The 27,206-nt window shown below is 39.8% G+C and overlaps 2 protein-coding genes across 2 annotated transcripts in view; one reads left to right on the forward strand and one right to left on the reverse strand.

Annotated features, from left to right (window-relative positions):
- Positions 1-18,117, reverse strand: part of DTL (denticleless E3 ubiquitin protein ligase homolog) — a 59,768-nt gene extending 41,651 nt beyond the window's left edge. Inside the window, exons 1-5 of the mRNA XM_046682616.1 lie at positions 17,942-18,117; positions 13,276-13,401; positions 12,393-12,491; positions 11,321-11,382; positions 11,118-11,238 (exon numbers count right to left, since the gene is read on the reverse strand). Coding sequence (XP_046538572.1) covers positions 11,118-11,238; positions 11,321-11,382; positions 12,393-12,491; positions 13,276-13,401; positions 17,942-17,993 — 460 coding nt within the window. The 5' untranslated portion in view covers positions 17,994-18,117. The remainder of the gene's footprint in view (positions 1-11,117; positions 11,239-11,320; positions 11,383-12,392; positions 12,492-13,275; positions 13,402-17,941) is intronic.
- Positions 18,118-18,357: 240 nt separating this feature from the next.
- INTS7 (integrator complex subunit 7) overlaps positions 18,358-27,206 on the forward strand; it is a 91,577-nt gene continuing 82,728 nt past the window's right edge. The window contains exon 1 of the mRNA XM_046683180.1: positions 18,358-18,541. Within this exon, the coding sequence (XP_046539136.1) occupies positions 18,448-18,541 (94 nt within the window). The 5' untranslated portion in view covers positions 18,358-18,447. The remainder of the gene's footprint in view (positions 18,542-27,206) is intronic.

Consider the following 27,206-nt stretch of genomic DNA (forward strand, 5'->3'; position numbering starts at 1 on the left):
CATTTTAGGAGGCCAGCAGTACCCTGATACCAAAATCAAACGAAGACACCATAAAAAAAAGAAAACTACAGGTCAATATCCCTGATGAACATAGATGCAAAAACCCTCAACAATATACTAGCAAACTGAATTCAACAGAATATTAAGAGGATCTTACACCATAATCAGCTGAGACTTATTCCAGGGATGCAAGAATGTTTCAACATTTACAAATTAATCAATATGATACACCACATCAACAAGACGAAGGATAAAAATCATATGATCATCTTAATAGATGCAGAAACATCTTTTGACAAAATTTAACATCCATTTATGATAAAAACTCTCAGCAAAGTAGGTATATAAGGAACATAGCTCAACATAATAAAGGTCATGTACGACAAAACCATGGCTAACATCACACTCAGTGGTGAAAAGCTGAAAGCTTTTCCTCTAAATCAGGAACAAGACAGGATGCCCACTCTTGCCACTTTCATTCAACATAGTATTGGAAGTCCTAGCCATAGCAATTAGGCAAGAAAAAGAAATAAAAGGCATCCAAATTGGAAACAAATTTAAAACTGTCACTATTTGCAGATGACACGATAACAGATATAGAAGACCCTAAAGACTCCACCAAAAATCTATTAGAATAAACAAATTCAGCAAAGTTGCAGGGTACAAAACTTACATACAGAAATCAGCTGTGTTTCTATACACTAGTAATGAGCTATCACAAAGAGAAGTTAAGAAAACAATCTCATTTACAAGTGCATCAAAAAGAAAAAAATACTGGGGGGCTGACCCAGTGGCACAGAAGTTAAGTTCACAAGTTCTGCTTCAGTGGCCCAAGGTTCACCAGTTTAGATCCTGGGGGCAGATCTATGCACCACTTGTCAAGTCATGCTGTGGCAGGCATCCCACATATAAAGTAGAGGAAGATGGGCAACGATGTTAGCTCAGGGCCAGTCTTGCTCAGCAAAAAAGCAGAAGATTGGCAGCAAATGTTAGCTCAGTGCTAATCTTCCTCAAAAAAAAAAAAAAAGAAAGAAAGAAAAAAAGAATAAAATACAGAAGGTGTCATTGGGATCATGGTGGAGTGAGTTGTTCCCTTTGTCTCTCCCCTGTAAGTTAGAACTAAATGGACATCCATTAACCAACAGAGGATTCCCTATACAGCACAACAGGATGCCTGAGAGATCCATGCAGCTACGCATCTGAAGGTAGGTGGACTAGACCCCAGGGAAGCAGTGGAACCAGGGGAGCAGCCCCTTCCCCATCCCAAGTGGCAGCAATCCAGGTTGCGGATCATAACACAGCGGCCAGCAGACAGTGACTGGTGGTGGAGGCAGCCTGGACTGCGCACAACACTTGGGCTTGTGGAGGGAAGATAGCCTGGCCCAAGGAAGTGTCCACTGTGCTATGGTGGCCCTGATCAGACAGGCCTGGCTGGCACCAACAACAGAGAGCTGTGCACAGCTAAAAGCTGAGGCGGCAGGAACAGAAAAAATAGGCCCTGCCCTCCTCCCCTATGGTGGCACATGGAATCTACAATCAGAAGGGACAGGAACCACAGGAGAATTGGTGACTCAGCAGCGGGGGCTGTATACAAGTCTCTGGGTCCCCAGTCTCCCACCAGCAAGTGACACTCATGAACACAGCACCCCGGGTAGCAAGTAGTGCAATAAGCACCCCAAGACAACCTGGGAACAGCAGCACAGGTGGTACATGGGGCAGCAGCTTCCAAGCCTGAAGAGAGCCAGTGGAGGAACACTAGACCCAGGTGACCAGGACCAAAGTGATCAAAGCCGTATCCAAATAAGAAAAAGTGATTACTACCTCTGCACTAGCAGAGGACCAACTAATCAACACCATGAAGAACTACACTTAACATGGCAGAACAGAAGGAAAACGACAACTCTCCAGAAACCAAACCCAAAGTCACAGAAGACTACAATCTAACTGACTCAAAATAGCTATCAGAAAGAAACTCAATGAGTTACAAGAAAGACAGCTCAAAAAGAATAAAATACCTAGGCATAAATTTAATCAAGGAAGAGACAGATCCATACTCTCAAAACTATAAGACATTGGTAAAAGAAATTAAAGAAGACACAAACAAATGAAAGATATCCTGTCCTCATGGATTGGAAGAATTAATATTGTAAAAATGTCCACAGTACCCAAAGCAATCTACAGATTCAAGGCCATTCCCATCAAAATACCAATGGCATTTTTCATAGAACTAGAACAAAAAATCCTCTAATTTGTAGGGAACCACAAAAGACTCTGAATAGCCAAAGCAATCTTGAGAAAGAAGAATTAAGCTAGAGGTATTGTGCTCTGTGATTTGAAACTATATTAACAAAGCTATAGTAATCAAAATGGCATGGTACTAGCTCGAAAACACACACAAAGAGCAATGGGATAGAACAAAGAGCACAGAAATAAACCCATGCATATACAGTCAATTAAATCTATGACAAAGGAAGAAAGAATATACAGTGTGGAAAAGACAGTCTTCCAGAAATGGTGCTGGGGAAACTGGACAGTTATATGCCAAAGAATGAAACTGGACCACTATCTTACACCATATACAAAAATAAACTCAAAACAGATAAAAGACTTGAATGTAAGACCTGAAAGAAATCAGACAGCCAGCTTTTTGACATTGGTCTTAGCAATATTTTTTTGGACCAGTGTCCTCAGGCAAGGGCAGCAAAAGCAAAAATAAACAAATGGGATTACATCAAACTAAAAAGCTTTTTTTTTTCCTTAAAGATCGGCGCCTGAGGCAAAATGGCGGGGTGAGCTGACCCGGGATTCTCTCCCCTCCAAAACACAACAAAAGATTGGAAGAACTGAATTTCAGAGAATAAACATAATGCCAGCTCGTTAGAGACCTACAATACCAAGAAGGCGGAGATCATAAACCTAGCTTTACACCTTCAGAGGCGCTGGAACGGTAGGAGAGAACATCGCTCCCTCCCCTAGAGTCTGCGATTGCTGCGGCGCGCGACCGGGGGATCATCCAGGACTCCTGCCACTGATTCAGTGGAGACCCGCTGACGGGGGGAAAGCTTCCGTCGGCGGGAACCCTATAAATCAAGGGCCTTGGGAGACCAGAGAACAGAACTGATCTGAACCCAGACCGGCACGTGTGAGTAACAGCCCCTCCCCCACAGCAAAGCCAGTGGGCGCAGCCATCTTGCCCCAAGGCGGAGAGCTAACACGCCGCTCTCGACCCCCATCTAGTGGCGACAGGCTGTAACTGCAACTGAATTCTACCACCATGAGAAAAAACCGCTCCTCTACCATCCAGCAATTTATAAAAGCCCCAGACCAGAAGGAAAACAATAAAAACACAGAATTAAGTCCTGAGGACTTGGAATTAGGTAAACTAAGTGATAATGAATTCAGAGCAGCTATAATCCAAAAACTCAATGAGGTAGAGAGAAAGATAGAGAAACAAGCCGAGTTCTGGAGTTACTTCACAAAAGAGATTGAAATCATAAAGAAGAATCAAACAGAATTACTTGAGATGAAAAACAGAATGGACCAGATAAAACAGAATACGGATTCCCTGAATGCCCATGTAGACCACATAGAGGAGCAAATCAGCATAATCGAGGACAGACAGGCCGAATGGCGCCAGACAGAGGAAGAAAGAGAACTAAGAATTAAAAAAAATGAGGAAAATCTCCGAGAGATAATGGATTCAATGAGGAGTAAGAACATAAGGACCATAGGAATTCCTGAGAATATGGAAAAGGAAAATGGAGCAGAAAGTGTGCTTAACGAAATTATTGAAGAGAACTTCCCAAATCTAGGGATCAACGGAGAAATGTGTGTAGAGGAGGGTTTTAGATCTCCTAGATTTGTCAATGTAAAAAGACCCACCGCAAGGCACATAATAGTCAAGTTGGCAAATAGGAATGATAAGGAAAGAATACTCAGGGAAGTAAGAAAAAAAAAGAGAATAACCTATAAAGGAGCCCCTATCAGACTGTCAGTGGATTTCTCTACAGAAACCCTACAAGCTAGGAGAGAATGGAGTGATATATTCAAAGCTTTAAAGGATAAAAACCTTCAGCCAAGAATACTCTATCCAGCAAGAATTTCCTTCAGATATGAGGGAGAAATTAAATCTTTTCCAGACAAACAAAAGTTAAGGGAATTTGTAACTAAAAGGCCTCCATTACAAGAAATCCTCAAGAAGGCTCTCATATTTGAAAAAAGAAAAAAGGGAGAAAGGGGACACAATCCACAGACTAGGGAGACCGATGGATAGAACCAGAACAGGATAGCAAATATTCAACTATAGCATTAGGGTAAAAATAAGGAAACTACCAAAACAAGGACGATCTTAGCACTCTAACTACAAATTAATAAGATGAGTTGGAATAAAAAATGAAAATAATTATTTAGGAGGGGAAGAGCAAAGGGACTAAATCAGTATTGGTCGAGTAAGTAAGAGACCACCAGAGAATAGACTATATTATACATGAGATTCTAAATACAAACTTCAAGGTAGACACTAAAATAAAGTACAGAACAGAGTCACAAATCATAGATAAGGAAAAATCTAAGAAACCCAGCATAAGAAATTGCAGTATTAAATGGGTAGTCTAAAGCACACAGGAAAAGAAACACAGGAAAACAAGATAATGAGCAACAGATTGACAGCATTAAGTCCACATGCATCAATAATCACTCTCAATGTGAACGGATTGAACTCTCCAATAAAAAGACAGAGTGGCAAAATGGATTAAAGAAAAAGATCCAACAATTTGTTGCCTCCAGGAAACACACCTCAGCCGCAAGGACAAACGCAGACTCAGGGTGAAGGGGTGGAGGACAATACTTCAAGCAAATAGCAAGGAAAAAAAGGCAGGTGTTGCAATTCTCATATCAGACCAAGTGGATTTCAAAATAAGACAGGTAAAGAGAGACACAGAGGGACAATATATAATGATCAAAGGGACACTTCATCAAGAAGAAATAACGCTTATAAATATCTATTCACCCAACACAGGAGCACCAAGATTCATAAAGCAACTATTAACAGACGTAAAGGAAGATGTTAAAAACAACACAATAATAGTAGGGGACCTCAACACCCCACTCACATCAATGGACAGATCATCCAGACAGAAAATCAACAAGGAAATAGTGGAGCTGAATGAAAAACTAAAACAATTGGACTTAATAGACATATATAGATCACTCCACCCTGAAGGAGCTGAATACACATTCTTCTCAAGTGCACATGGAACATTCTCTAGGATAGACCATATGTTGGGAAACAAGGCAAGCCTCTACAAATTTAAAAAAATTGAAATAATAACAAGCATCTTCTCAGATCATAGTGCTATAAGGCTAGAAATTAATTACAAGAAAAAAGCTGAGAAAGGCACAAAGATGTGGAGACTAAACAACACAGTACTGAACAAGCAATGGATCATTGAAGAAATTAAAGAAGAAATAAAACAATACCTGGAAACAAATGAAAATGATAGCATGCCATACCAACTCATATGGGATACAGCAAAAGCTGTATTAAGAGGAATATTCATTGCAATACAGGCACATCTTAACAAACAAGAAAAATCCCAAATAAGCAACCTTAAAGCACACCTAACTGAACTAGAGAAAAAAGAACAAATGAAGCCCAAAGTCAGCAGAAGAAGAGAAATAATAAAAAATCAGAGCACAAATAAATACTATTGAAATGAAAAAGGCAGTAGAAAGGATCAATGAGACAGCTGGTTTTTTGAGAAGATAAATAAAATTGACAAACCCCTAGCCAGACTTACAAAGGAAAAAGGGGAAAGCTCAAATAAACAAAATCAGAAATGAGCGAGGAGAAATAACAACAGACTCTGCAGAAATACAACAGATTATAAGAGAATACTACAAAAAACTATATGCCAACAGAATGGATAACCTAGAGGAAATGGATAAATTCTTGGACTCCTACAGTCTCCCAAAGCTCACTCAAGAAGAGGCAGACAATTTGAACAGACCAATCACAAGGAAAGAGATTGAAACAGCAATCAAAAACATCCCAAAGAATAAAACCCCAGGACCAGATGGCTTTCCTGGGGAATTCTACCAAACTTTCAGAGAGGATTTAATACCTATCCTTTTCAAGCTATTCCAAAAAATTAGGGAAGATGGAACACTTCCTAACACATTCTATGAGGCCAACATCACGCTGATACCAAAACCTGACAAGGACACCACGAAAAAGGAGAACTACAGGCCAATATCACTGATGAACATAGATGCAAAAATTCTCAACAAAATTTTGGCAACCAGAATTCAGCAATTCATCAAAAGAATCATACATTAGGATCAGGTGGGATTCATACCAGGGAGACAGGGATGGTTCAACATCCGCAAATCAATCAACGTGATACACCACATCAACAAACTGAGGAATAAAAACCACATGATCATCTCAATAGATGCAGAGAAGGCATGTGACAAGATCCAACAGTCATTTATGATAAAAATTCTGAACAAAATGGGAATAGAAGGAAACTACCTCAACATAATAAAGGCCATATAGGACAAACCCATAGCCAACATCATACTCAATGGGCAAAAGCTGAGCGCCATCCCCCTGAAAACAGGAACGAGACAAGGATGCCCTCTATCACCACTCTTATTTAACATAGTACTGGAGGTCCTGGCCAGAGCAATCAGGCAAGAAAAAGGAATAAAAGGAATCCAAATAGGGAGGGAAGAAGTGAAACTCTTGCTGTTTGCAGACGACATGATCTTATATATAGAAAACCCCAAAGAATCCATTGGAAAACTGTTAGAAGTAATCAACAACTGCAGCAAAGTTGCAGGGTATAAAATCAATTTACATAAATCAGTAGCATTTCTATACTCCAGTAATGAACCTACAGAAAAAGAACTCAAGAATACAATACCATTCACAATTGCAACAAAAGGAATAAAATACCTTGGGGTAAATTTAACTAAGGAAGCGAAGGACCTATATAATGAAAATTACAAGGCCTTTCTGAGAGAATTGGATGATGACATAAGGAGATGGAAAGACATTCCATGTACATGGATTGGAAGAATAAACATAGTTAAAATGTCCATTCTACCTAAAGCAATCTACAGATTCAACGCCATCCCAATCAGAATCCCAATAACATTCTTTACAGAATTAGAACAAAGAATCCTAAAATTCATATGGGGCAACAAAAGACCCCGAATTGCTAAAGCAAGCCTGAGAAAAAAGAACAAAACAGGAGGCATCACAATCCCTGACTTCAAAACATACTACAGTAATCAAAACAGCATGGTACTGGTACACAAACAGGTGCACAGATCAACGGAACAGAATCGAAAGCCCAGAAATAAAACCACACATCTATGGACAGCTTATCTTTGACAAAGGAGCTGAGGGCATACAATGGAGAAAAGAAAGTCTTTTCAACAAATGGTGCTGGGAAAACTGGAAAGCCACATGTAAAAGAATGAAAATTGACCATTCTTTTTCACCAGTCACCAAAATAAACTCAAAATGGATTAAAGACCTAAAGTTGAGACCTGAAACCATAAGGCTTCTGGAAGAAAACGTAGGCAGTACACTCTTTGACATCAGTATTAAAAGGATCTTTTCGGACACCATGCCTTCTCAGAGAAGGGAAACAATAGAAAGAATAAACAAATGGGACTTCATCAGATTAAAGAGCTTCTTCAAGGCAAATGAAAACAGGATTGAAACAAAAAAACAACCCACTAACTGGGAAAAAATATTTGCAAGTCATATATCTGACAAAGGCTTAATATCCTTAATATATAAAGAACTCTCGCAACTCAACCACAAAACATCAAACAACCCAATCAAAAAATGGGCTGGAGGCATGAACAGACATTTCTCCAAAGAAGATATACGGATGGCCAATAGGCACATGAAAAGATGCTCATCATCGCTGATCATCAGGGAAATGCAAATCAAAACTACACTAAGATATCACCTTACACCCGTTAGAATGACAAAAATATCTAAAACTAATAGCAACAAATGTTGGAGAGGTTGTGGAGAAAAAGGAACCCTCATACACTGCTGGTGGGAATGCAAACTGGTGCAGCCACTATGGAAAACAGTATGGAGATTCCTCAAAAAACTAAAAATAGAACTACCATACGATCCAGCCATCCCACTACTGGGTATTTATCCAAAGAGCCTGAAGTCAGCAATCTCAAAAGTCCTGTGCACCCCAATGTTTATTGCAGCACTGTTTACAATAGCCAAGATGTGGAAGCAACCTAAGTGCCCATCAACAGATGAATGGATAAAGAAGATGTGGTACATATATACAATGGAATACTACTCAGCTGCAAAACAGAACAAAATCATTCCATTTGCAATAACATGGATGGACCTTGAGAGAATTATGTTAAGTGAAATAAGCCAGCGAGAGAAAGATAATCTGTGTATGACTCCACTCATATGAGGAATTTAAAACTATGGACCAAGAACAGTTTAGTGGATACCAGGGGAAAGGTGGGGTGGGGGATGGGCACAAAGGGTGAAGTGGTGCACCTACAACATGACTGACAAACATTAATGTACAACTGAAATTTCACAAGATTGTAACCTATCAATAACTCAATAAAAAAAAAGACAAAAAAATAAAAAAAAAAAAGATCGGCACCTGAGCTAACAACTGTTGCCAATCTTCTTTTTTTCTTTCTGCTTTTTTCTCCCCAAATCCCCCCAGTATACAGTTGTATATTTTAGTTGTGGATCCTTCTAGTTGTAGTACATAGGACGCTGCCTCAACCTGGCCTGATGAGTGGTGCCATGTCTGTGCCCAGGATCCAAACCAGAGAAACCCTGGGCCATGCAGCAGAGCGTGCGAACTTAACCACTCGGCCACGGAGCTGGCCCCTAAAAAGCTTTTAAACAGCAAAGGAAACCATCAAGAAAACAAAAAGGCCACCTACTGAATGGGAGAAATTATTTGCAAATCACATCCAATAATGGTTAATATCCCAAATATAAAGTACTTACACAACTTAATATAAAAAAAAAACCCTGAATATAAAGTGGGCAAAGGACTTGAACAATTTTCCAAAGACATACAGATGGCCAACAGACACATGAAAAGATGCTTAACATCACTAATCATCATGGAAATGCACATCAAAACCACAATGAAATACCACCTCACACCTGTCAGAATGGCTATTATCAAAAGACAAGAAATAACAAGTATTGGTGAGCATGTGGAGAAAACGGAACCCTCATACACTGTTGGTGGGAATATAAATTGATGCAGTCACTATGGAAAACAGTATGGAGGTTCCTCAAAAAATTAACAGAACTACCATGTGATCCAGCAATTCCACTACTGGGTATTTATCTGCAAAAAACAAAAACACTAATTCAAAGAGATATAGGCACACCCATGTTAACTAATACCTTCATTAATAATACTATGCTCAGCATTCTTTACAAAAGCCAAGATATGGAAGCAAACTAAGTGTCCATCGACAGATGAATGGATAAAGAAGATGTGGTATATATACAATGGAGTATTACTCAGCCATAAAAAAGAATGAAATCTTGTCATTTGCAACAACATGGATGGACCTAGAGGGTATTATGCTAAGTGAAAGCAAAATAAGTCAGACAGAGAAAGACAAATACCATATGATTTTACTTATATGTAAAATCTAAAAAATAATACAAGTGAACAAACAAAACAGAAATACACTCATAGATACAGGAAACAAACTGGTGGTTACCAGAGCAGGGAGGGGTTGGGGGGGCAAGTGAAACAGGTGAAGGTGATTAAGAGGTACAAACTTTCAGCTATAAAATTAATAAGTCTTAAGGATATAATGTACAGCATAGGGAATACAGTCAGTAATGTTGTAATAACTTTGTATGGTGACAGATGGTAACTAGACTTATCATGGTAATCATTTCATAATGTATATAAATATTTAATCAATATGATGTACACCTGAAATTAAGAGGATAGTGTGTGTCAATAAAAAAATATTGAGGGGCCAGCCCGGTGGCATACTGGCTAATTTTGTGCGCTCCACTTCAGCAGCCCGGGGTTTGTGGGTTCAGACCCCAGGCACGGACCCACACACTGCTCGTCAGGCCATGCTATGGTGGCATCCCAAACACAAAGTAGAGGAAGATTGGCAACAGATGTTGGCTCAGGGCCAATCTTCCTCACCAATCCTCTCAACAAAAAATGGACCTTTTCCTGAGTCCAAACCAACTCAACAACTCAGTTTAATATTCCTAAATGCTCAGATGAATAAATGAAAATATTTCTTTTAAAAATAGCTTATTTTTTAATGACAGAGGAGACTGTAATGTTTGTCTCTATTATTCTGAGATTAAAATTAGATTAATTCAGCCACTTCTTTGAGATGAATGTTGGTCTATTTGTAAGAAAAATATTTAGTGAGGAACAAATGGAGAAAGAAGAAAACAAAACTTGAAATGAAGAGCTCATTCAGACACCCCTGCTAAGTTTTTCCCTAGCTGCTATAGTACTGTTCTGTATTATATGACTCTTTAAATCTTCCTTCTCCATTATAACGGTAAAATAAATATAGAAAGATCAATTGCGAGTAAGTAATAGTTGGAAACATAGTAAGAAATTCAGCCATTTAAAGTAATTACATGGTAAATTTTAGGTAGAGAATCATGTCCAGTTTATTAGGTTTCCCACCACAGCTTTACATCTCATTTAAATTTTATAAGTAGAGTTAAAGTAACCATTTTACAAATAGAGTTAATCAGTGTCCAGAACAGGGTTTTGACTTCAAAGGACACTCAAAGTTGAACAGAGGTATTGTGGCTGCTTAAAATTTTTACCTTATCTGCAAGATTAGACCAAAAACTACCTGAAGATGCTTGACTTTCAGGGAAAAGCTAGAGATAATGTCCATAAGAATGGGACTAAACCCAACTTTATTTCATTGAAGTTTTCAGTCATATTAGAATCTCAATCCTCTATGTAGGTATAGCAGCAACTTTTACAGTGGAAAGGGTGGAAGCAATTGCGGCTTCTTATTACCTCACCATAAAGGAGGATATGAAAGAGGAGATGAAAGGATAGGCACAAACCTACCTTTCTCAAACTTAGAAAAAGCAACTGACTTGAGGCTGCACTGATGACCTTTGCACGTTCCAATGAGCTCGCCAGCTTTTACATCCCAAAATTTGGCTGACTGATCACCTGCTGCAGTAACCTTTCAAAGAAAGTATCACAGTTTAATAAAGCAACCCTTTACCAGTATTTACCCAGATCCTAATAAAATGAAAGTCACTTACAAGTTTAAGTTCACCAGGGACCCAGGCCAGGTCAAAGACAGCATTCCAGTGAGCCATCCATTCTAAACAAAGAAAATGGTGAATGTAAAATGTCTGGACTGTTTATATTCCAGTCTAAAATATTCTATGGTAGTGATATCAATAGCAGTTTAAATGCCTTAAAAGTGGTAGTGAAAAGATCGGTGGTCAGTATCCTATGGTCCATGGGCCAAAGAGAATTTATGGACTCACAGACATTACACATTCTCTTCATTACCACATAGGACTACCATTTGATATCAAATTCTTTTCCATGAGATGACTAATATATCCTCTAAAATGGAATCTTTCTGAAACATTCTCCAGTTCAAAAATCTCCATCTCTGAATAGGGTCTAAAGTACTTTAGTTTGACATTCAAGGTTCTGCACACTTTGGCCTTAATCTCTGTTGCAAAGCTTATCTCAGTGTTTTCCACATATCGTATTCCAACCAAACTGGATCGTTCTCTATTTCCTTATTATATCCTATCTCTAGGCCTTTGTTAATGCTTTCCCCTCTGCCTGGAGTGTCCTATTCTATCTCCATTGGTCTAAATACCACAGTCCAACTCAGATGTCCTATCCTTCATGAAAAATTTTCCTCTCCTTCATTACTACATGAGAGCTTTCTCTTTGACACTTGTGGTGCTTTCTTTGTACTTTTTCTACATCATTTAGTCTTTATTTTATTTTAGTTATTTCAACACTTGACCTTCTAGTTCCAAATTATCAGCTGCTTAAGGTCAGCAGAACTTTACTCAATGAATGGAAGATGCTTGATCAATATAAATATTTTAAAGCAATGTTTCCCCCAACCACATTAAGTGTAAAAGATTTAACTTTTTAAAAGAACTATTTTTAATCCTAAAATGTATTTTTCTTACATTACATTGCTTCGCCATGGTTAACCATTATTGACATAAAGATAGCCCACCATATATTTTCAGGCTAGTCCTTAAAAAGATTTAATCAGAAGGGTGGAATGTATTCAAATAATTTATTTGAGGCTTTATGAATTAAAAATAATGTTAAAAATTTTTGACCTAGACTTACCTTTGATACACTTCTTTCTACTGGTTTGTGATTCTGTGTTATATAATCTAACGAAGCCTTCTTCATTGGCAACTGCTAGTATATGCTCCATATTGGGAGCTAAATAAGAAATAAAGAACAAAATATATAGAGAGTAACACAAAAATTTTAAAGCTCTATAAACAATTTATTATAGATTAATTGAAAGCTACAAGGTAAACACAAAAGAATCTGTTTGAAAAAGGGGAAGATGATTCTACCCAAACAGCACCTGGTATGGTACAGAGGTAATCTGAATTAAAGATTGCTTAAAATTTGCCATAATATCTAATTCAGTAAATGACACAAAACCACCAAAATTATCTTCAGATAATCTCTTACTTAGAGAAGGGCTGAATCAAGGGTGGTACTTAAACAAAAGAAGATTTGTAGTGGCCAATGGCAAAAAAAAGGTATCTGATAGACCAGCAGGCTGAGTCTATTAGTTTTAAATTCCCTTTTCACAACCTTTTACTTTTCCTCTTTTAAACTATTAACAGCGGGGACAAGTACTTCTATTTCTGTTCATATATTCCCCAATACATTACAGATAGAGAGAGATTCAATCAGATTAAAGGGATATCTACTGGACAAAACAGTTTACATGATGCCTAAACCTTTGCAACACGTTCCCTCTATCAGTTGAAAAAAAAATGATGCTATAATAGTCCTATGCTTTATAAATACATAATTGTGCAGAGATTAAGAAAAGTCTACTTCATAAATCTGGAGAGAACAATTAGAAAAACTCTACCATCTATCTAACTTACATTTTCTTGAAAGGGAGACACCTCAGTATATTTTTCCCATAATTGTGAAATAGCTCATTTCTGACCAAGCCTAGCTTAGATAGTAATTCTCTTACCAGAAGAGAAGGTGCATCCAAAAGGAGGAACTGGGACCCCCGTTTCTCCATAAGAAGTGTGCTCATCATTATTGTTGCACTGATAACCAGTTAGAAGGGATTGTAGAGGGTATTGTGAAGACCATCCTAAAATAAGACACAATTCCTTATAGAATTCCAGTATCACCATATTTCAGTACTTTTCACAAATGGAGGTAAACATTTGTTTTAAAAAGCTTTATATACTTAATAGAAATCCATTCACTATTCATGGTCCTCTGGAATACAGTTTCTGGTATTTTCCTAAGGAAGAAATGAAAGAGCACTCCCAACTTCTGGTGAGGTATAGGTTTGGGCCTACCATCTTACATGAAGACTCTTACTAGTGTACTTGAGACTGCAAGAAACAAGTGGACTTGGCACATTAAAAAAATTCTACCCCTTCTCCCACACTTTGGTGACAACCACAAAGACTACCATAACCATTAAAACTGCCATTCTCTTCAATTAAAATTTTATGTTTTTAGAGTTTCTAATTCAACATGACTGCAAACTCTTAAGTTACTAGCAACATCAGACATAATCCAATGGGCAAAGAGTCAAAGGAAATACTGTACATCAATGTGCCTACTGTAGCCACTAACATACTCACAATATACTAATTTCACTTCCTCTTTCCTTTCCAGTGCCAAAATTCTAGGATTCTAAAATGTTAATAGCAACAAGTCATAGTATCTTAAAGTATATTAGAGCAATTTTAAAGTAAAGCTTTATGTACATACTGCAACAGTACAATTAGTTAGCCCTGGCTAGTAGTAGTAGTAGGCTCAGGGAAGTCTCTAGAGGAGGTGAAATCAAACTAAGTCTTGAAAGACTAGTAAGTTTTCAATAAATATACAAGAGAGAGGAAGAAATTCAGGGTGGAGGGAAAGTTTATTCTGCTTGGGTCAGAGACCTAAGGTGTACTATGGTCCTAAATAGTAAACCATCTTCAAAGATTTGTTTTATCATTTTGATATGTGGGTCACCATATTTTAAAAATGTATGAGCAACATTCATTCAATAAATAGTTACTGAGAACCAAATGTTTATTAAGCATTGGAGGAAACAATGAAGCTACAATTTATTGAGAGCTGTCTAAATAATTAACAAACTCACACTTTGGGGTACTTTTAATTCTCACTTTTCATTAAAAATACTATTTGGAGAAATACCTTAGTCTGACAGAACCTCAGACAAATCTAGTTTTGGATGTTCATAGAGATAACTCGAAGGAATCAGTACAAAGGAGGCAAAGAAATTTAATTCAGATTTAGTAATTATTCCTGGGCGGTATTACCTCTAGGTCAGATATCACTGTAAACAAGCCATTAAAGACCATTAAAAGAATACAATTAGTTATGTTGTAGAGTTCACAAACATCCATCTACAGAATGATTTAAAAAACAAAGCCTCTGCTCTAAAGTTATGTAAATATACACTTGTAGTTTGGGATTTTAAAAAAATTTAATGACTGCAACACAGGAATTCAAAGGGACTGAATCTTGAACAATTTAGGTGGAACTGAAGATCATATGCTCTGGAGACCTAACTCTTTATAAGTAAACAGTGACTCCCTCAACTCGGACTCGTTGCCTACAGACTAATATCCCACACCAACACATGGCCTAAGGTGGCTTAGTCATGAGTCCCTATCTACCCCTCCATTTCTGCGGTCCCCACAACACACGCTTCACGGACCAGCTCCTTAAACTACTTTTGGATCCTTATGGTGCTATGCTTTTCCCAACAAGAACTTGTAATGCTGCCCGCAACGACACTCATTTGGAAAAGCCTATTCTTTCCTCATTATACAACTTAAGCCCCTCGGGTTACACGCAGATTTTTCAAGGGGTAGCTGAGGACATGAGAGTTTTCAAAGAACCAATTTACAGATACTCAACTTCCATATATATGCATTTCTAAAATTGATCTTTCTGAGAAGGCTGTAGCTCTCTTTTTCCCCGTCTCCCTTCATCAGTGCCTTTCTCCTATTTTTCAAAAGATATATCCCAATCTTGCACTTTGCTTTCACTGAAGATATAAAAACTTCCGGGATCCCAACTAAGAGACAATTGGATAATTGCTTTAATAAAGGCATTATAAACACCCAATTTCATCTCCTTAAAAGAAATGAATACATACTTAAAATTTTACTTTTTGCTTAATAATTATCAAAATTATTAACCTACCTTGTTTTTATCAATTGCATACTACTAATAATTGTGATATTTCAATCCAGAAGAAACTTTTAACACTTGGAGCCTTAAGATCACAGAAAATTTCAACTTAAATGTATTTGTTTACACAGAGGAGAATGATACAGTGATAAATAAAATAATTTTTGAAGGTAATCTATAATCAAATTACCTTTGGAAAAATTCTGTGGGAGAAATAAAGTGGTAATACAATCAGGGGGAAAAAGCAACTACATAGACTATCTAGCAGTTAAAGAGTTTGCTCATATTTTAAAAAAAGGATTCATGTGAGTATCAACTCACTAAAGTATTTCTATTAGACACATTTTAAAGAGGGACATAGCATTTTTATTTTAAAATGCCAATATCCACATGATGGCCAGAAATTAGATCCTTTGCATCTGTTTAAACTTACGATAAAAACTTTTAAAAGCCAATTTAAAAACACACAGAAGAGTAATCAGATTTCCATTTTAGAAAGATCATTGGCAGGAATATGGAGAACAAACTGGAGAGAGGGAAACTAATAGGCCAATTGGGAGACATAATCCAGACAAGAAGGTATTAGGGCCCAACTCAGAGAAATGGAATGGTAAGCATAGAACAGATCCAAGATATGATGAAGAGGCAACATCAGTGGGAATACAGGAGGATGGATTCAAGAGATTTTAATGGAAATTTCTAAATGTGTATCTTGAGGAGAATGAAGGAATTTTGATTGACTCTCAGATTTCTGGCTGGGAAAACTAGTTTACAAGAATAGGACCACTCCCTAAAGTAAGTAATATAGCAGGTACGGGGGAAAAGTGAGTTTGCTTTGGGGTACGTAAGTTTGAGATGCTTGTGGAACTGAACATCTGGGTAAAGACACTCATAAAACTTTTATAGGAATGGATATAAAGTACACGGAATGCAAGGTTACAGGTAGGAGTGGAAGAAGCCCTGGTTCCGGCTATGATGATCCATGGGAGTAGGAAGAGAAAAGGACCTAGGATGGAACACCAACATGGAAGGGGCAAGGAGAAGAAGGTCCTATAAAGTTCAGTGCACAATACATAAGAATGAAAGAATTTCAGTGTCTAACGCTTAACAACGAACGAGCAGAGAGGGAAGAAGCAGACGGACAGATTGGAGAATTAGGAGAAAATCTGTCACAAAACAGAGGCTAAACAGTTTGCCCCACGTCACACAGATAGCAAGGAGTGGAGCTGGAATTAAAACTCAGGCAGTTTAACTCCAAAGACAGAGCTCTTAACCACTGAGCAGTACTGCCACTCATGACACAGAGGATAGAGAAGTTACTCAAGCAAGGGGTCCCAGGAGAGACAGAAAGAGGGGCATTTAGAATATAATTTGAAAGATTATCTAAGAGAGAAGTAGGTAAAGATGGTATAACATTTTAGACTGGGGGCAGGAAGTTGAGGGGCTACTCTTCAACCTCCTTCTCAATATCCTTTTCCTAGACTCATGGATTAAATATAAAAAGTTCCCTTCTCAGATTCTTTTCTTTTTGTTTTCCACGTGGTTTCAAAGGGAGAGAAGACCTAGGACATCTTTAAATGCATGAGATTTCATTTCTAACCAAGCTTAATCTGGGTAGTAACCCCCTTATCAGAAACTTAAAAAGTTTCAGGTTGATGACACCCAAACCTAAGTTTAAAACTCCTACTGCGAATGTTTTAACCTTAGGAACCCCAAGAACTGTAGCGAATAAGTCGGATTTCCACATCCGAACACGGAAATAGGTCCAAGTTATCCCGTTAAAGTGACAAACAAAACATTTTGATCCCATTTCTGTAAAGAACAATACAGATTACCTCTGGCATTCAAAAACATTTGGAACAATATACTTCAATCCGTTAACAGGGGTCATCTCTGGGGGATGTGGTTATGGGTATTTTTCACGCTATTAATTTCGAATTTTTATGCCCATGGAGTAATCAAGGGGAAAAAAAAATGTTGACCACGCTAGAAGCTCGTGTTCTCTGCTTGACTGAGTTCCTTAACAGCGAGCGGGTCCTATTCACGGGTGTTTACAGCAAATAGTAGGGCTCACTAAGATTCTGCAACAAATGAATGAATTAATCGAGGAATACGAGTCTTGACGATCTCACCAGACTGTCGAGAGAACCACATCCACACAAAAACGCACGCGTTTTCCAGTTAATGTGCAACGCGGACATCAGCCGTAAAGGAGGCCAGTCAGTTCAACGTCCCTCCCTCCGTCAGCCTACATTCCGATTTAAAAACTCCCGATTACGATTAAAAGTGTCCCAAGGGCACGAAAATGCAGCTTTCTTGAGTAGTTCTTGCGAACGCGAACTCATTCTGGCCGTGGGAGAAGGGCCCCGGGGGCTGGGAAACTGAAGCGGAGTCGGCCTTGGTCCGAGGTGTTGTTCGGGGGAGGTGAATCCCGCCAGCAACAAGCAGCAGTTATGGCCGTTACTCACCATTTTTCGGGACGCCAAACTGGGGCTGGCGGAGCACCGAATTGAAGAGCATCTGGGCCGGAAGAGAAGACTCAACTGAGGGAAGAGCCGTGGAAATGCCCCCAGGTTCGGCAGAAAGCGTAGCTTGCGCTCTTCAGAACACGATTCGTTATTGCCTCCAACTCCCGCCACTGTAAGCCCCGGCCACCAAACTCCCCGCCAAACTGACGTCACGCCCTCTGATTGGCTCCCGCCGTGGCGTCCGGGCGCCTCCAAGTCACTTCCCCCCTCGAATCCCCGCCTCCTTTTCTCCCAGCCGCGGGAACCTGGAGTTCACGAGCTCCCTGAGCGCCTGCGCGGGGGGCCGCCGAGGCGCTGGCGAACGGCGGGGTGACCAGGGCGCATGCGTACCACGACTTGACAGAGCGCGGAGGAAAAATCCGCGAGAAGGTGGTGGAAGAAGATGGCGGTGCTGGGGCAGAGTTTGCAATCTTTCTGAATAGGCTAGTCGAGTAACTATTCGGGTCATGGCGTCAAACTCAACTAAGTCTTTCTTGGCAGATGCCGGCTATGGCGAACAGGAGCTGGATGCTAACTCTGCCCTTATGGAATTAGACAAAGGTATTCGAAAGAGCGGGCTGAGCCGGTGAAACGGGCGTGGGGGGAAGTGGCGCCACCAGGCGGTGGTAGCCTCTGGAGAGTCCGGGAAGGCGCATGCGGGTAGCTTCCCTGGGCGGGGCCGGGTGCCTGCGTTCTTGGTGGGTCCAGAGCTTTTGCAGCTTGGGGAAATTGCAGGAGAGTTGCAGCGTCGTTGGATTGGCCTTGCACCAGTTGAACAAGCAGCGAGCTCCATTCGTGGTCCGGTTTTGACCGCTTGAGGGCACAGTCTCCCGGTTTTCCAAGCAGTTTCTAAAAATGCTCCATTGAAATTGTGAAATTATTTTTCAGTACGTTCAGTTGAGACCAACTCTTCGCCAAGAGTGCTAAATAATAATCTTGCACTGGTGTAGCGATTCATTTGATTTTGTAACTCTGTTACCTGCAGGTTATTAGGCAGATTATGTACGGCCAAGACCATCGGAAAAGCATAGCCCCTGCTGCTTCTCTGCAGCCAAATTCCACGAGTTTTGTTTCCTCACGGGGGCGGGGAGGGGTGGTGCTGGGGGCGCCGCTTAGTGAGTTGGAGGAGGTTTGGAGTTAGACTGAGTTGAATTCCACTTCCGCTCATTTTATGATCGTGAACAGCTCACCTGACTTCTCTTAATCTCGATTTTTTGTCTGCAAAGTGGGTACAATACTATTGAGCTGACGAGACTGTTATAAATTTTAAGTGATATAATGGTATGCAAAAGAAGCACTTATTAAATGCTAAAGAGATAGGCCTTCTTTCTAAGATGCGGGGATGGGGAGGCAAGGGCAGATACTTGTCAGTAAAGAACTTGAGTGTTAAAATGTAACCTTTGTTTCAGTGTACTTGAGTGGTTTTTATTGAACGGGGGCAACATTTTGTCAATTGGTATGCAGTTAATTCTTGCTTAACCATGGCCAGTGTATGATGTATTGAGTACTGAATTAGAGGTTAGAAAGATCTAATTTGACTTTGAGTCACTTCCCAGCTCTCTGAGTTGGACATTGTATTAACTTTCTTGGGACTCTGTGGTTCTGACTTGTTTGCTTTTTAACCTGTAAACATTTCTAGTGGGTTGGTCTAGATAAAGGTTTCTTAGACTTTTTAAAAAACTTTTAACTCCTTTTGATCAACACAAAAATGTGACAACAGTCCAATGATATAATCCTTTGGTTGAATCACAGTTTCTTTAGTGCATCCCCATCCACCAAGAAAATGATGGTGAGCTTTGCTTTCTCTTCTGAAAGCTCTAGGGCTTTTCCCCTCAGAAATATAAAATTGTGACATTAAATGTGTGTTTTAAACGCTACGTTATCTTCTCCTCCCCATTCTGATAATTCCTTCCTTATTCCCCAGTGAAAGTTGCAGGTCCAGATATCTGATATCCATAGCAATTCTAAAGACATTTTCCACCACTCTGCTCCCATCTGATGGGATGGGAGCACACTTCACCCATCTGGTGAGGTGGGCTCATCTCGTAATGACAATAGGACAGTGGTTGTAGAACAGAGATCAAGATGAGATTCTGAAGAAATTAGAAATCTAGAATTGTTTAATTCCTAAAAATTTGCAGTTATGGTAAGAAAAAATATAACACAATTTTTCATTCTTACAAGTTGAAATAGAAATATTTCATATCTATAAAAAATAAATGGGTGGCTATTGAGTGTTTAACTGTAAACCGCGTGTGAGTCCTACATATTAAGTAAGTGATCGTGTTCAACCTTGCCAACAATGCCCTGGGTGAGTATTTTACAGATGACTGTCAGGCTCAGAAAGATAGTTTGGACAAGACCAGAGTAAAACTTTTGTTGTTTTTCACCTCACCATGCCATACCTTTTAAATCTGTTAAGAAATTAGATTATGGAAATAGCCAGTTTCATTAAAATATAGTTTAGTATTTTAAATATTGAGTCATTTCATCCTTTACCTGTTAAAGTATTTCTGTTTTATGAGCCAAAAGTCAGAGGGTCAGAAGGCTGTAAATTACAGCTTTCTTTTAGTTCCAAAACTTACAGACCAGAGTTTCTCAAAGTGCACGCCAAGGAATACTGTTTCCGAAGTTTTTTGTTTTTTGGTGTTTTTTGAGGAAGATTAGCCCTGCGCTAGCATCTGCTGCCAATCCTCTTCTTTTTGCTGAGGAAGACGGGCCCTGAGCTGACATCCGTGCCCATCATCCTCTACTGTATATGTGGGGTGCCTGCCACAGCATGGCTTGCCGAGTGGTGCCATGTCCGTACCCTGGATCCGAACCAGTGAACCCAGGGCTGCTGAAGCAGAACATGTGATCTTAACCACTGTGCCACTGGGCTGGCCCCCCAAAGTATTTTAATAGGACTTTCTCCCCTCATAGCCCTTCTCCCTCCCGCCCCAAGACAGGCAGACACTCAGACACTCACACACGTGGCTTATTTGATCAGGCTTTATACTAGAGAAACAGCAGCGAAACAAAACAAAGCCTGCATCCTTATAGAGTTTATATTCTAGACAGAGAAAACAGACAATAAATATAGTAAGCATATGTTGTCACAGATCGTGATACATGTTTTAAAGAGAAATGAAACAAATGAAGGGGGCTGGAGAAAACTGTGTGTGGGGTTGGGATTGGTTTGTTACTTTATATAGGATAGTCAGGAAAGGTCTCATTGATCAAATACAGGAACAGCAAGTGCAAAGGCCCTGAGATAGGAGCTTGCTTTGCATGATATATCTAGAGCAGTGTGATAGGCAGTGAAGATAGAAAGAAAATCAGAGGCCAGTTCATGCAGGGCAGTGCAAGTCATTGAAAAGGCTGACTTTAATTCTGAAGGAGATGGGAAATCACAGAGGATTTTCAGCAGAAGTGTGGCATGATCTGACTTATCTTTGAGAAGGATCAGTCTGGTTACTGTGTGGAGAGTAGACCGAAGAGGGAGGGTCAGGGTAAAAGGAGGGAGGTTAATGAGAAGGCACTTTTAACAATCCAGGGAAAAGAAAATAGTGGCTTGGGCCAGAGTGGTTACAGTGAAGCTGAGTGAAGTGCTGAGATTCTGGATATATTTTGACGGTAGAACAAGATTAGCTGATGAATTGGATAAGAATGTGAGAGTAAGAGGTGAGGAAAACTTAGAGGTTTTTGGTCTGAGCTACTGCAAGTACATATATTACCTTTTACTGAGTGAATGAAAATCAAATCAATTCGGGACTATTAAATTTGAGATGTCTCTTAGACATGTTAAGTAGGCAGTTAGGTAGACAGATGTCACAATTGAACTCCATTATAAAGAAATATCTTGTGGCACTAGTGTCCTAAGAAACAGACTTGGGAAATGCTGCCATTTACAAGCTTTTATATATTTATAAACTGTTGCACTTTGTTCTGAGCTTTTTGAGCAAGCATGGCAGTAAGCTACTCATTTCTAATCTCTCTAGGAATAGATGGATGCTATTTTGAAGCTGACTCCAGGATGTAGTTAGTAACACATCATTCATGTGATAGCCATTCATTAATTCAACAAATATTTACTGATCACCTCCATTGTGTTAGGCATTTTACTCAGACTTGGGCTATATTAGTGAACAAAAAGCTTTAAGAAGCTTGCTCTCTAATCTGGGGAGACAGACAGGGCTAGATCTGATATGGCCTTGTCAGTCAGCACGAGAAGTTTGGAATTTATGCAGAGTGCATTGGGAAGGCATTGAAAATTTTTAGGCAGAGGACTGACGTGGATTGGTTTACATTTTTAAAGACCACTCTCGCTGCTATGTACAGATCTTTCTATCTGTCCCTTTTTTAAAGTTTTAATCTGATAACCATTTCGAGTGAGTTTCTGTGAAGACTGAGCATATATAAGCAGAGTTAAGTATCATAATCAAGTACAACTTACATTTATCTGACACATTCATAATGTGGATAATCATTACTGTAATATAGGCATTATAAAAGACATATCTCACATAAATTACTCTATTACTGTAACTTTTTCATTGATCTAACTTCTGCATAGTAAGTCTAAAGATTTTTAGGTCAGCTTATAGGGAAATTGTCCCGATGATTTAGGGAAACTTATGCAAGACCTCCTTCACTTTGAGTGGAAAAGAGAGAGTCTCCCTTAAGTGACATCACTCAGCCTATCTGCTGTCTGTGAGGTTAGCCTTGGAAAGGATGAGGGGAGAGAGCAATGGGGAAGAGAGTGGTTCCCCTTGCAGCTGGGCCGTGGGAAGGGAGGAAATTTAGGGAGTGGAATTGCTACTCAAGATGTTGGTGAACTTAATATTGTGTGAAAAACTTGATGGTGTGCTCAATGAAAAATGTAATTATGAAATAGAAAATTGATATAAATCAGGACAACTATTCAATCTCCCTAATTTTCCCTTCATGTGCCATCACCTCACCTATGTTCCAAATATATGAATTCTCAGACTGCAAGAGACTGTAGCGGAGGAAGACATTTCCTCTGCCCTCTCTGGGTTCGTCTGGCTGGAGAACGAATTAAATTCACATGAGACAGAATAGCAGGAGAAAATTAAACAAAGCTTTGTAACATGTATACATGGGAGAGGTCAGGCAAGCTGAGCAACTCGCCAAAATGGCTGAAGCCCCCACCTTAAGTATCATCTCAGCTAACGACAAAGGAGGATGTTGGGGGTGGGGGGAGTCAGTTACAGGAGGTTACCAGAAACAGGAGTAAGATTATTATGCAGATTTAAGTCCTTGCCTTTGGTATTGATTAAGAGTTTCTAGAAATAAAGTCATCCCCTTTCTTCTTCCTGGTACAGAGAGGGAGGCACCTTTACAGATAGAGATTTCCTTTACAGTGTAAATGTCTCCTAACAAAGGGCAAGCAAGTTCCACTCCTCAGAGCCTCCTTCCCTGTCCCAGTTTATCAAAAGCAACCAGCCCAATAATCCTCATGCCAAAGAGACGTATCTTGGGGTGGCCAAGACCAGTCCCCCATAAGACCAAGATTGGCACAGATGTAGTTGTTGTTATGATAAACAACTATGAGGCCTTGGCTGTATCTCCATATCCCCTACTAAAGAGAGAGGCCTCTGCAGCCAGGTTTGTACCAGGTGACAAATTCCATGCTATGACTGATAGATTCAAAAGTGGACATGTGACCCACACTGAGTCAGTCAAATTCTTTCTCTTGAGAATCTGTATTACAAGGTCAAACTTGGTCTGACAGTATTGAGAAGTAGACCTATAAGATCAGGTAGAATTGAGGCTAGGGTCAGAGTCTTAACAACTCAGAGCCACATAAAAACTGGCATTAGGGGCCGGCCCCGTGGCCGAGTGATTAAGTTTGTGCACTCTGCTTCAGGGGCCCAGGGGGTTGCCGGTTCGGATCCTGGGCGTAGACATGGCACTGCTCATCAGGCCATGCTGAGACAGTGTCCTATATAGCACAACCAGAGGCACTCACAACTAGAGTATACAACTATGTACTGGGGGGGCGCCTTGGGGAGAAGAAGAAACAAAAAAAAGAAGATTGGCAACAGTTGTTAGCTCAGGTGCTAATCTTGTGGGGGGCTGGCAGAAACAGCATTAGAAAGGACTGATTCTGAAAGCCTGGTTGGTGATCCCTTGATGGACCATGAACTGATCCAAAAATCCAAGGCCCTTCTCCAGTTCTTACTGAAATTCCTAGACTCATTTTTATGTACGGCTAAGAGCTACTGTCTTGTAACTTACAAAGTGAGTTGCGAAATATTCCTAAAAGTCAACATTCATAAAATAAACTTAATTCATGATCCTAAATCAGTATTCTATTTGCATATTGCATGATATTGCATACAACCCACCATGTGCACTTATGGATAATTTTTGAAATTTGAGGGAAGGATGCTTTATTATTAATGCATCATCAGTTGAGTTCACAGTCATTTCAATGATTTCTATTCCTGCTTTTTAAATATAACTTACTGAGACTTTGCCATTATCAATTTATGAAGCTTTGGGTTGTTAGGTTACCTTATAATGTGTGGTCTATACTTCTGTTTGTATTTTTTCTCCCCTCCCTGCCTTTTTAAACCAATTTTTTTTTTGAGGAAGATTAGCCCCGAGCTAATATCTGCCACCAATCCTCCACTTTTTGCTGAGGAAGATTGGCCCTGAGCTAACATCTGTGCCCGTCTTCCTCTATTTTATATGTGGGACACCTGCCACAGCATGGCTTGATAAGCGGTGTGTAGGGCCGTGCATGGGATCTGAACGGGCGAACCCCAGGCCCCGAACTTAACTGCTCTGCCACTGGGCCGGCCCCATCCCCTCCCCCTATTTTTAATGAATATATTTTAAGATGTATATGTGTTGTGTTATGGTTCCATTTTGAATCATCCTCACTCCTTAGCTAAAGCAAGGAGTGTATATAATGAATTCTCTTAAAATGTGCTTGTATGGTAATGTGTATTAGCAGTGTTCTTTGTTGTGGATATTGGTCCTGTTGGTGGTCACTTAGCATCATTTGAACACCCTCCCTGTGCCTGAGGAATGTCCCACATCCTGAGCCCTGTCTCCCTAAGGTGGAAGCAAAAACTCACTTTCATAGTTTCCCTTGCAAGAGTGCGGAGTGTGAACTAGGCCCTGCCAATCAGACAAACCTCCTCCAGGCTCCGTGATTTGGGAATTTAGAGATGCAAGAAGGCAGAGTCAAAGAGTATACTCGCAGTTCCCTGCCCTGGTAGCATCAATGTTCCTAGTGTACAGTAGCAGCAGCAATGGCTACAACATTCCTAAATGACAGCAGAGCTAATTGTAACATCTGGTGTTTCCTAGCAACAACAGTTTTCCTCATCTAATCAGTTTGGCAGTGTGGTGTTAGGTGTTCTTAGACGTTTAGCCTTGAAACAGTTTATTGGGTTTTTAATACACCTTTTTCTGCCTCATCAGCCAAAGTTAATTTCTGTTGCTTGCAGCTCGGAACTCTGACTGATACATGCTACCTGGAAAAGTTTGATTAATGTACATCACAAACCCCAAGTTTACTGTAGTTTATGTTTTTTTCCTCAATTCCCTGGAATTTGTCATCCCTCAGAATTATGCTACTCTGAAATCACTAATTCAAATATCCTTTCTTTAATCTTAGCCTCTATCCTCTAGTTGCGTGCTAGAGGTGCGTTTTAGCGTAATGCTTAGGAGCAGAGGCTCTGCAGAGGCTTGCCAGGATATGAATCCCATCTCTGCCATTTATTAGCTGTTGTTTCTTAGGAAGGTTACTTAACTGTTCTTTGCCTGTGTCCTCATCTTTAAAATGGGGATAATAGTACCTAACTTCTATGATTATAGTGAGAGTTTAATACATGTAAAGTGCTTAGTAGAGTGTCTGGCATAGAATAAGCACTTAACATGCATCAGCAAGCCAGCCCTGGTGATCTAGTCCTTAAGATTCAGGGCTCTCACTGCCATGACCTGGGTTTGTTTCCCAGTCAGGGAACCACCCTCTGTTGGTTGTCCTACTGTGGTGGCTGCACATTGCTGTGATGCTGAAAGCTATGCCACAGATATTTCAAATACCAGCAAGTTCACCCATGGTGGACAGGTTTCAGCAGAGCTTCCAGACTAAGACAGACCTGGAAGAAGGACCTGGCCACCCACTTCTGAAGAAATTGGCCAGGAAAACCCTATGAATAGCAGTGGAGCATTGTCTGTTAGAGCGCTGGAAGATGAGAGGATGGCGCAAAAAGACTGGGCAGGGTTCTGCTCTGCTGTACATGGGGTCGCTAGGAGTTGGAATCGTCAGCACTAACAACAAATGCATCATCATCATCATCATCATGATTAACTGCTGTTAACTATTCTTTATTTTCATTCAGACCTCAGTATCTGTCTACTTTTCCTTACCTATCAGTCTCTTCCTGTTTTTACTTCTTTATCCAGCTTAGATTTCATCATCTCTCATTTCATTAACTTCATTATGTTTCTTAACAGTACTTTAGATTCTCATCCAAGGTTCTATTCTAGTCATGTGTGCCCAAAGGCAGCCAAAAATTGCTGGAAAAAGTCATACAACAAGTTATGTGGCTGTTATCAGAAATGATATCAAACTCAAACTGGCCTTCAACACACACCTGCAATGCTACAGTGTTTCTTTGGTCAAGACTCTCCCACCTTCAGTGACATTTCAGATCTTTAAATTTTTCAAAAAAGCCAGAAATCCTGGGTTTTATGTGAAATCTCATTTCATTTTTAAAATTTGACAATGGATTCAAAAGCTTTAAAAACATTATATTTATAAGATCGAATTATTCTGTGGACCAGATTCAGCAGCCTGCTGGTTTTCTAACTCCAGTATAGTCACGCTAGACAAGTAAGATACAAGTGGCAGAGGGTGTCTTGAGGATCTAAGTGCCTGCCTTCTCAAAGCAGCTAAACAGATGCCTGGGCCCCTGGCCCAGAGATTGGTAGGTTTGGAGTGGAACCATAGCATAGGTATTTTTGAAAAGTTTCACAGATGCTTCTGATGATCAACCAGAGCTGAAGATCACTAGCCTAGCAAAATGTTCTGCACATTTTAAGTGCTAAAATAAGTTTAGAATAATGAGTTTCACTGCTTCAAATGAATTTTAAATGAATAAGCAGTTTACAGACAACCAATTTTAGTTCTCCCTAGTCTGCCTACATGTTGCAACTGAATTAAGCACTGTTTGACTCCAGGTGCTGAAACGGAAGAGATCTC

The sequence above is a fragment of the Equus quagga genome, chromosome 13 (genome assembly GCF_021613505.1).
Source record: "Equus quagga isolate Etosha38 chromosome 13, UCLA_HA_Equagga_1.0, whole genome shotgun sequence".
Classification (NCBI taxonomy): domain Eukaryota; kingdom Metazoa; phylum Chordata; class Mammalia; order Perissodactyla; family Equidae; genus Equus; species Equus quagga.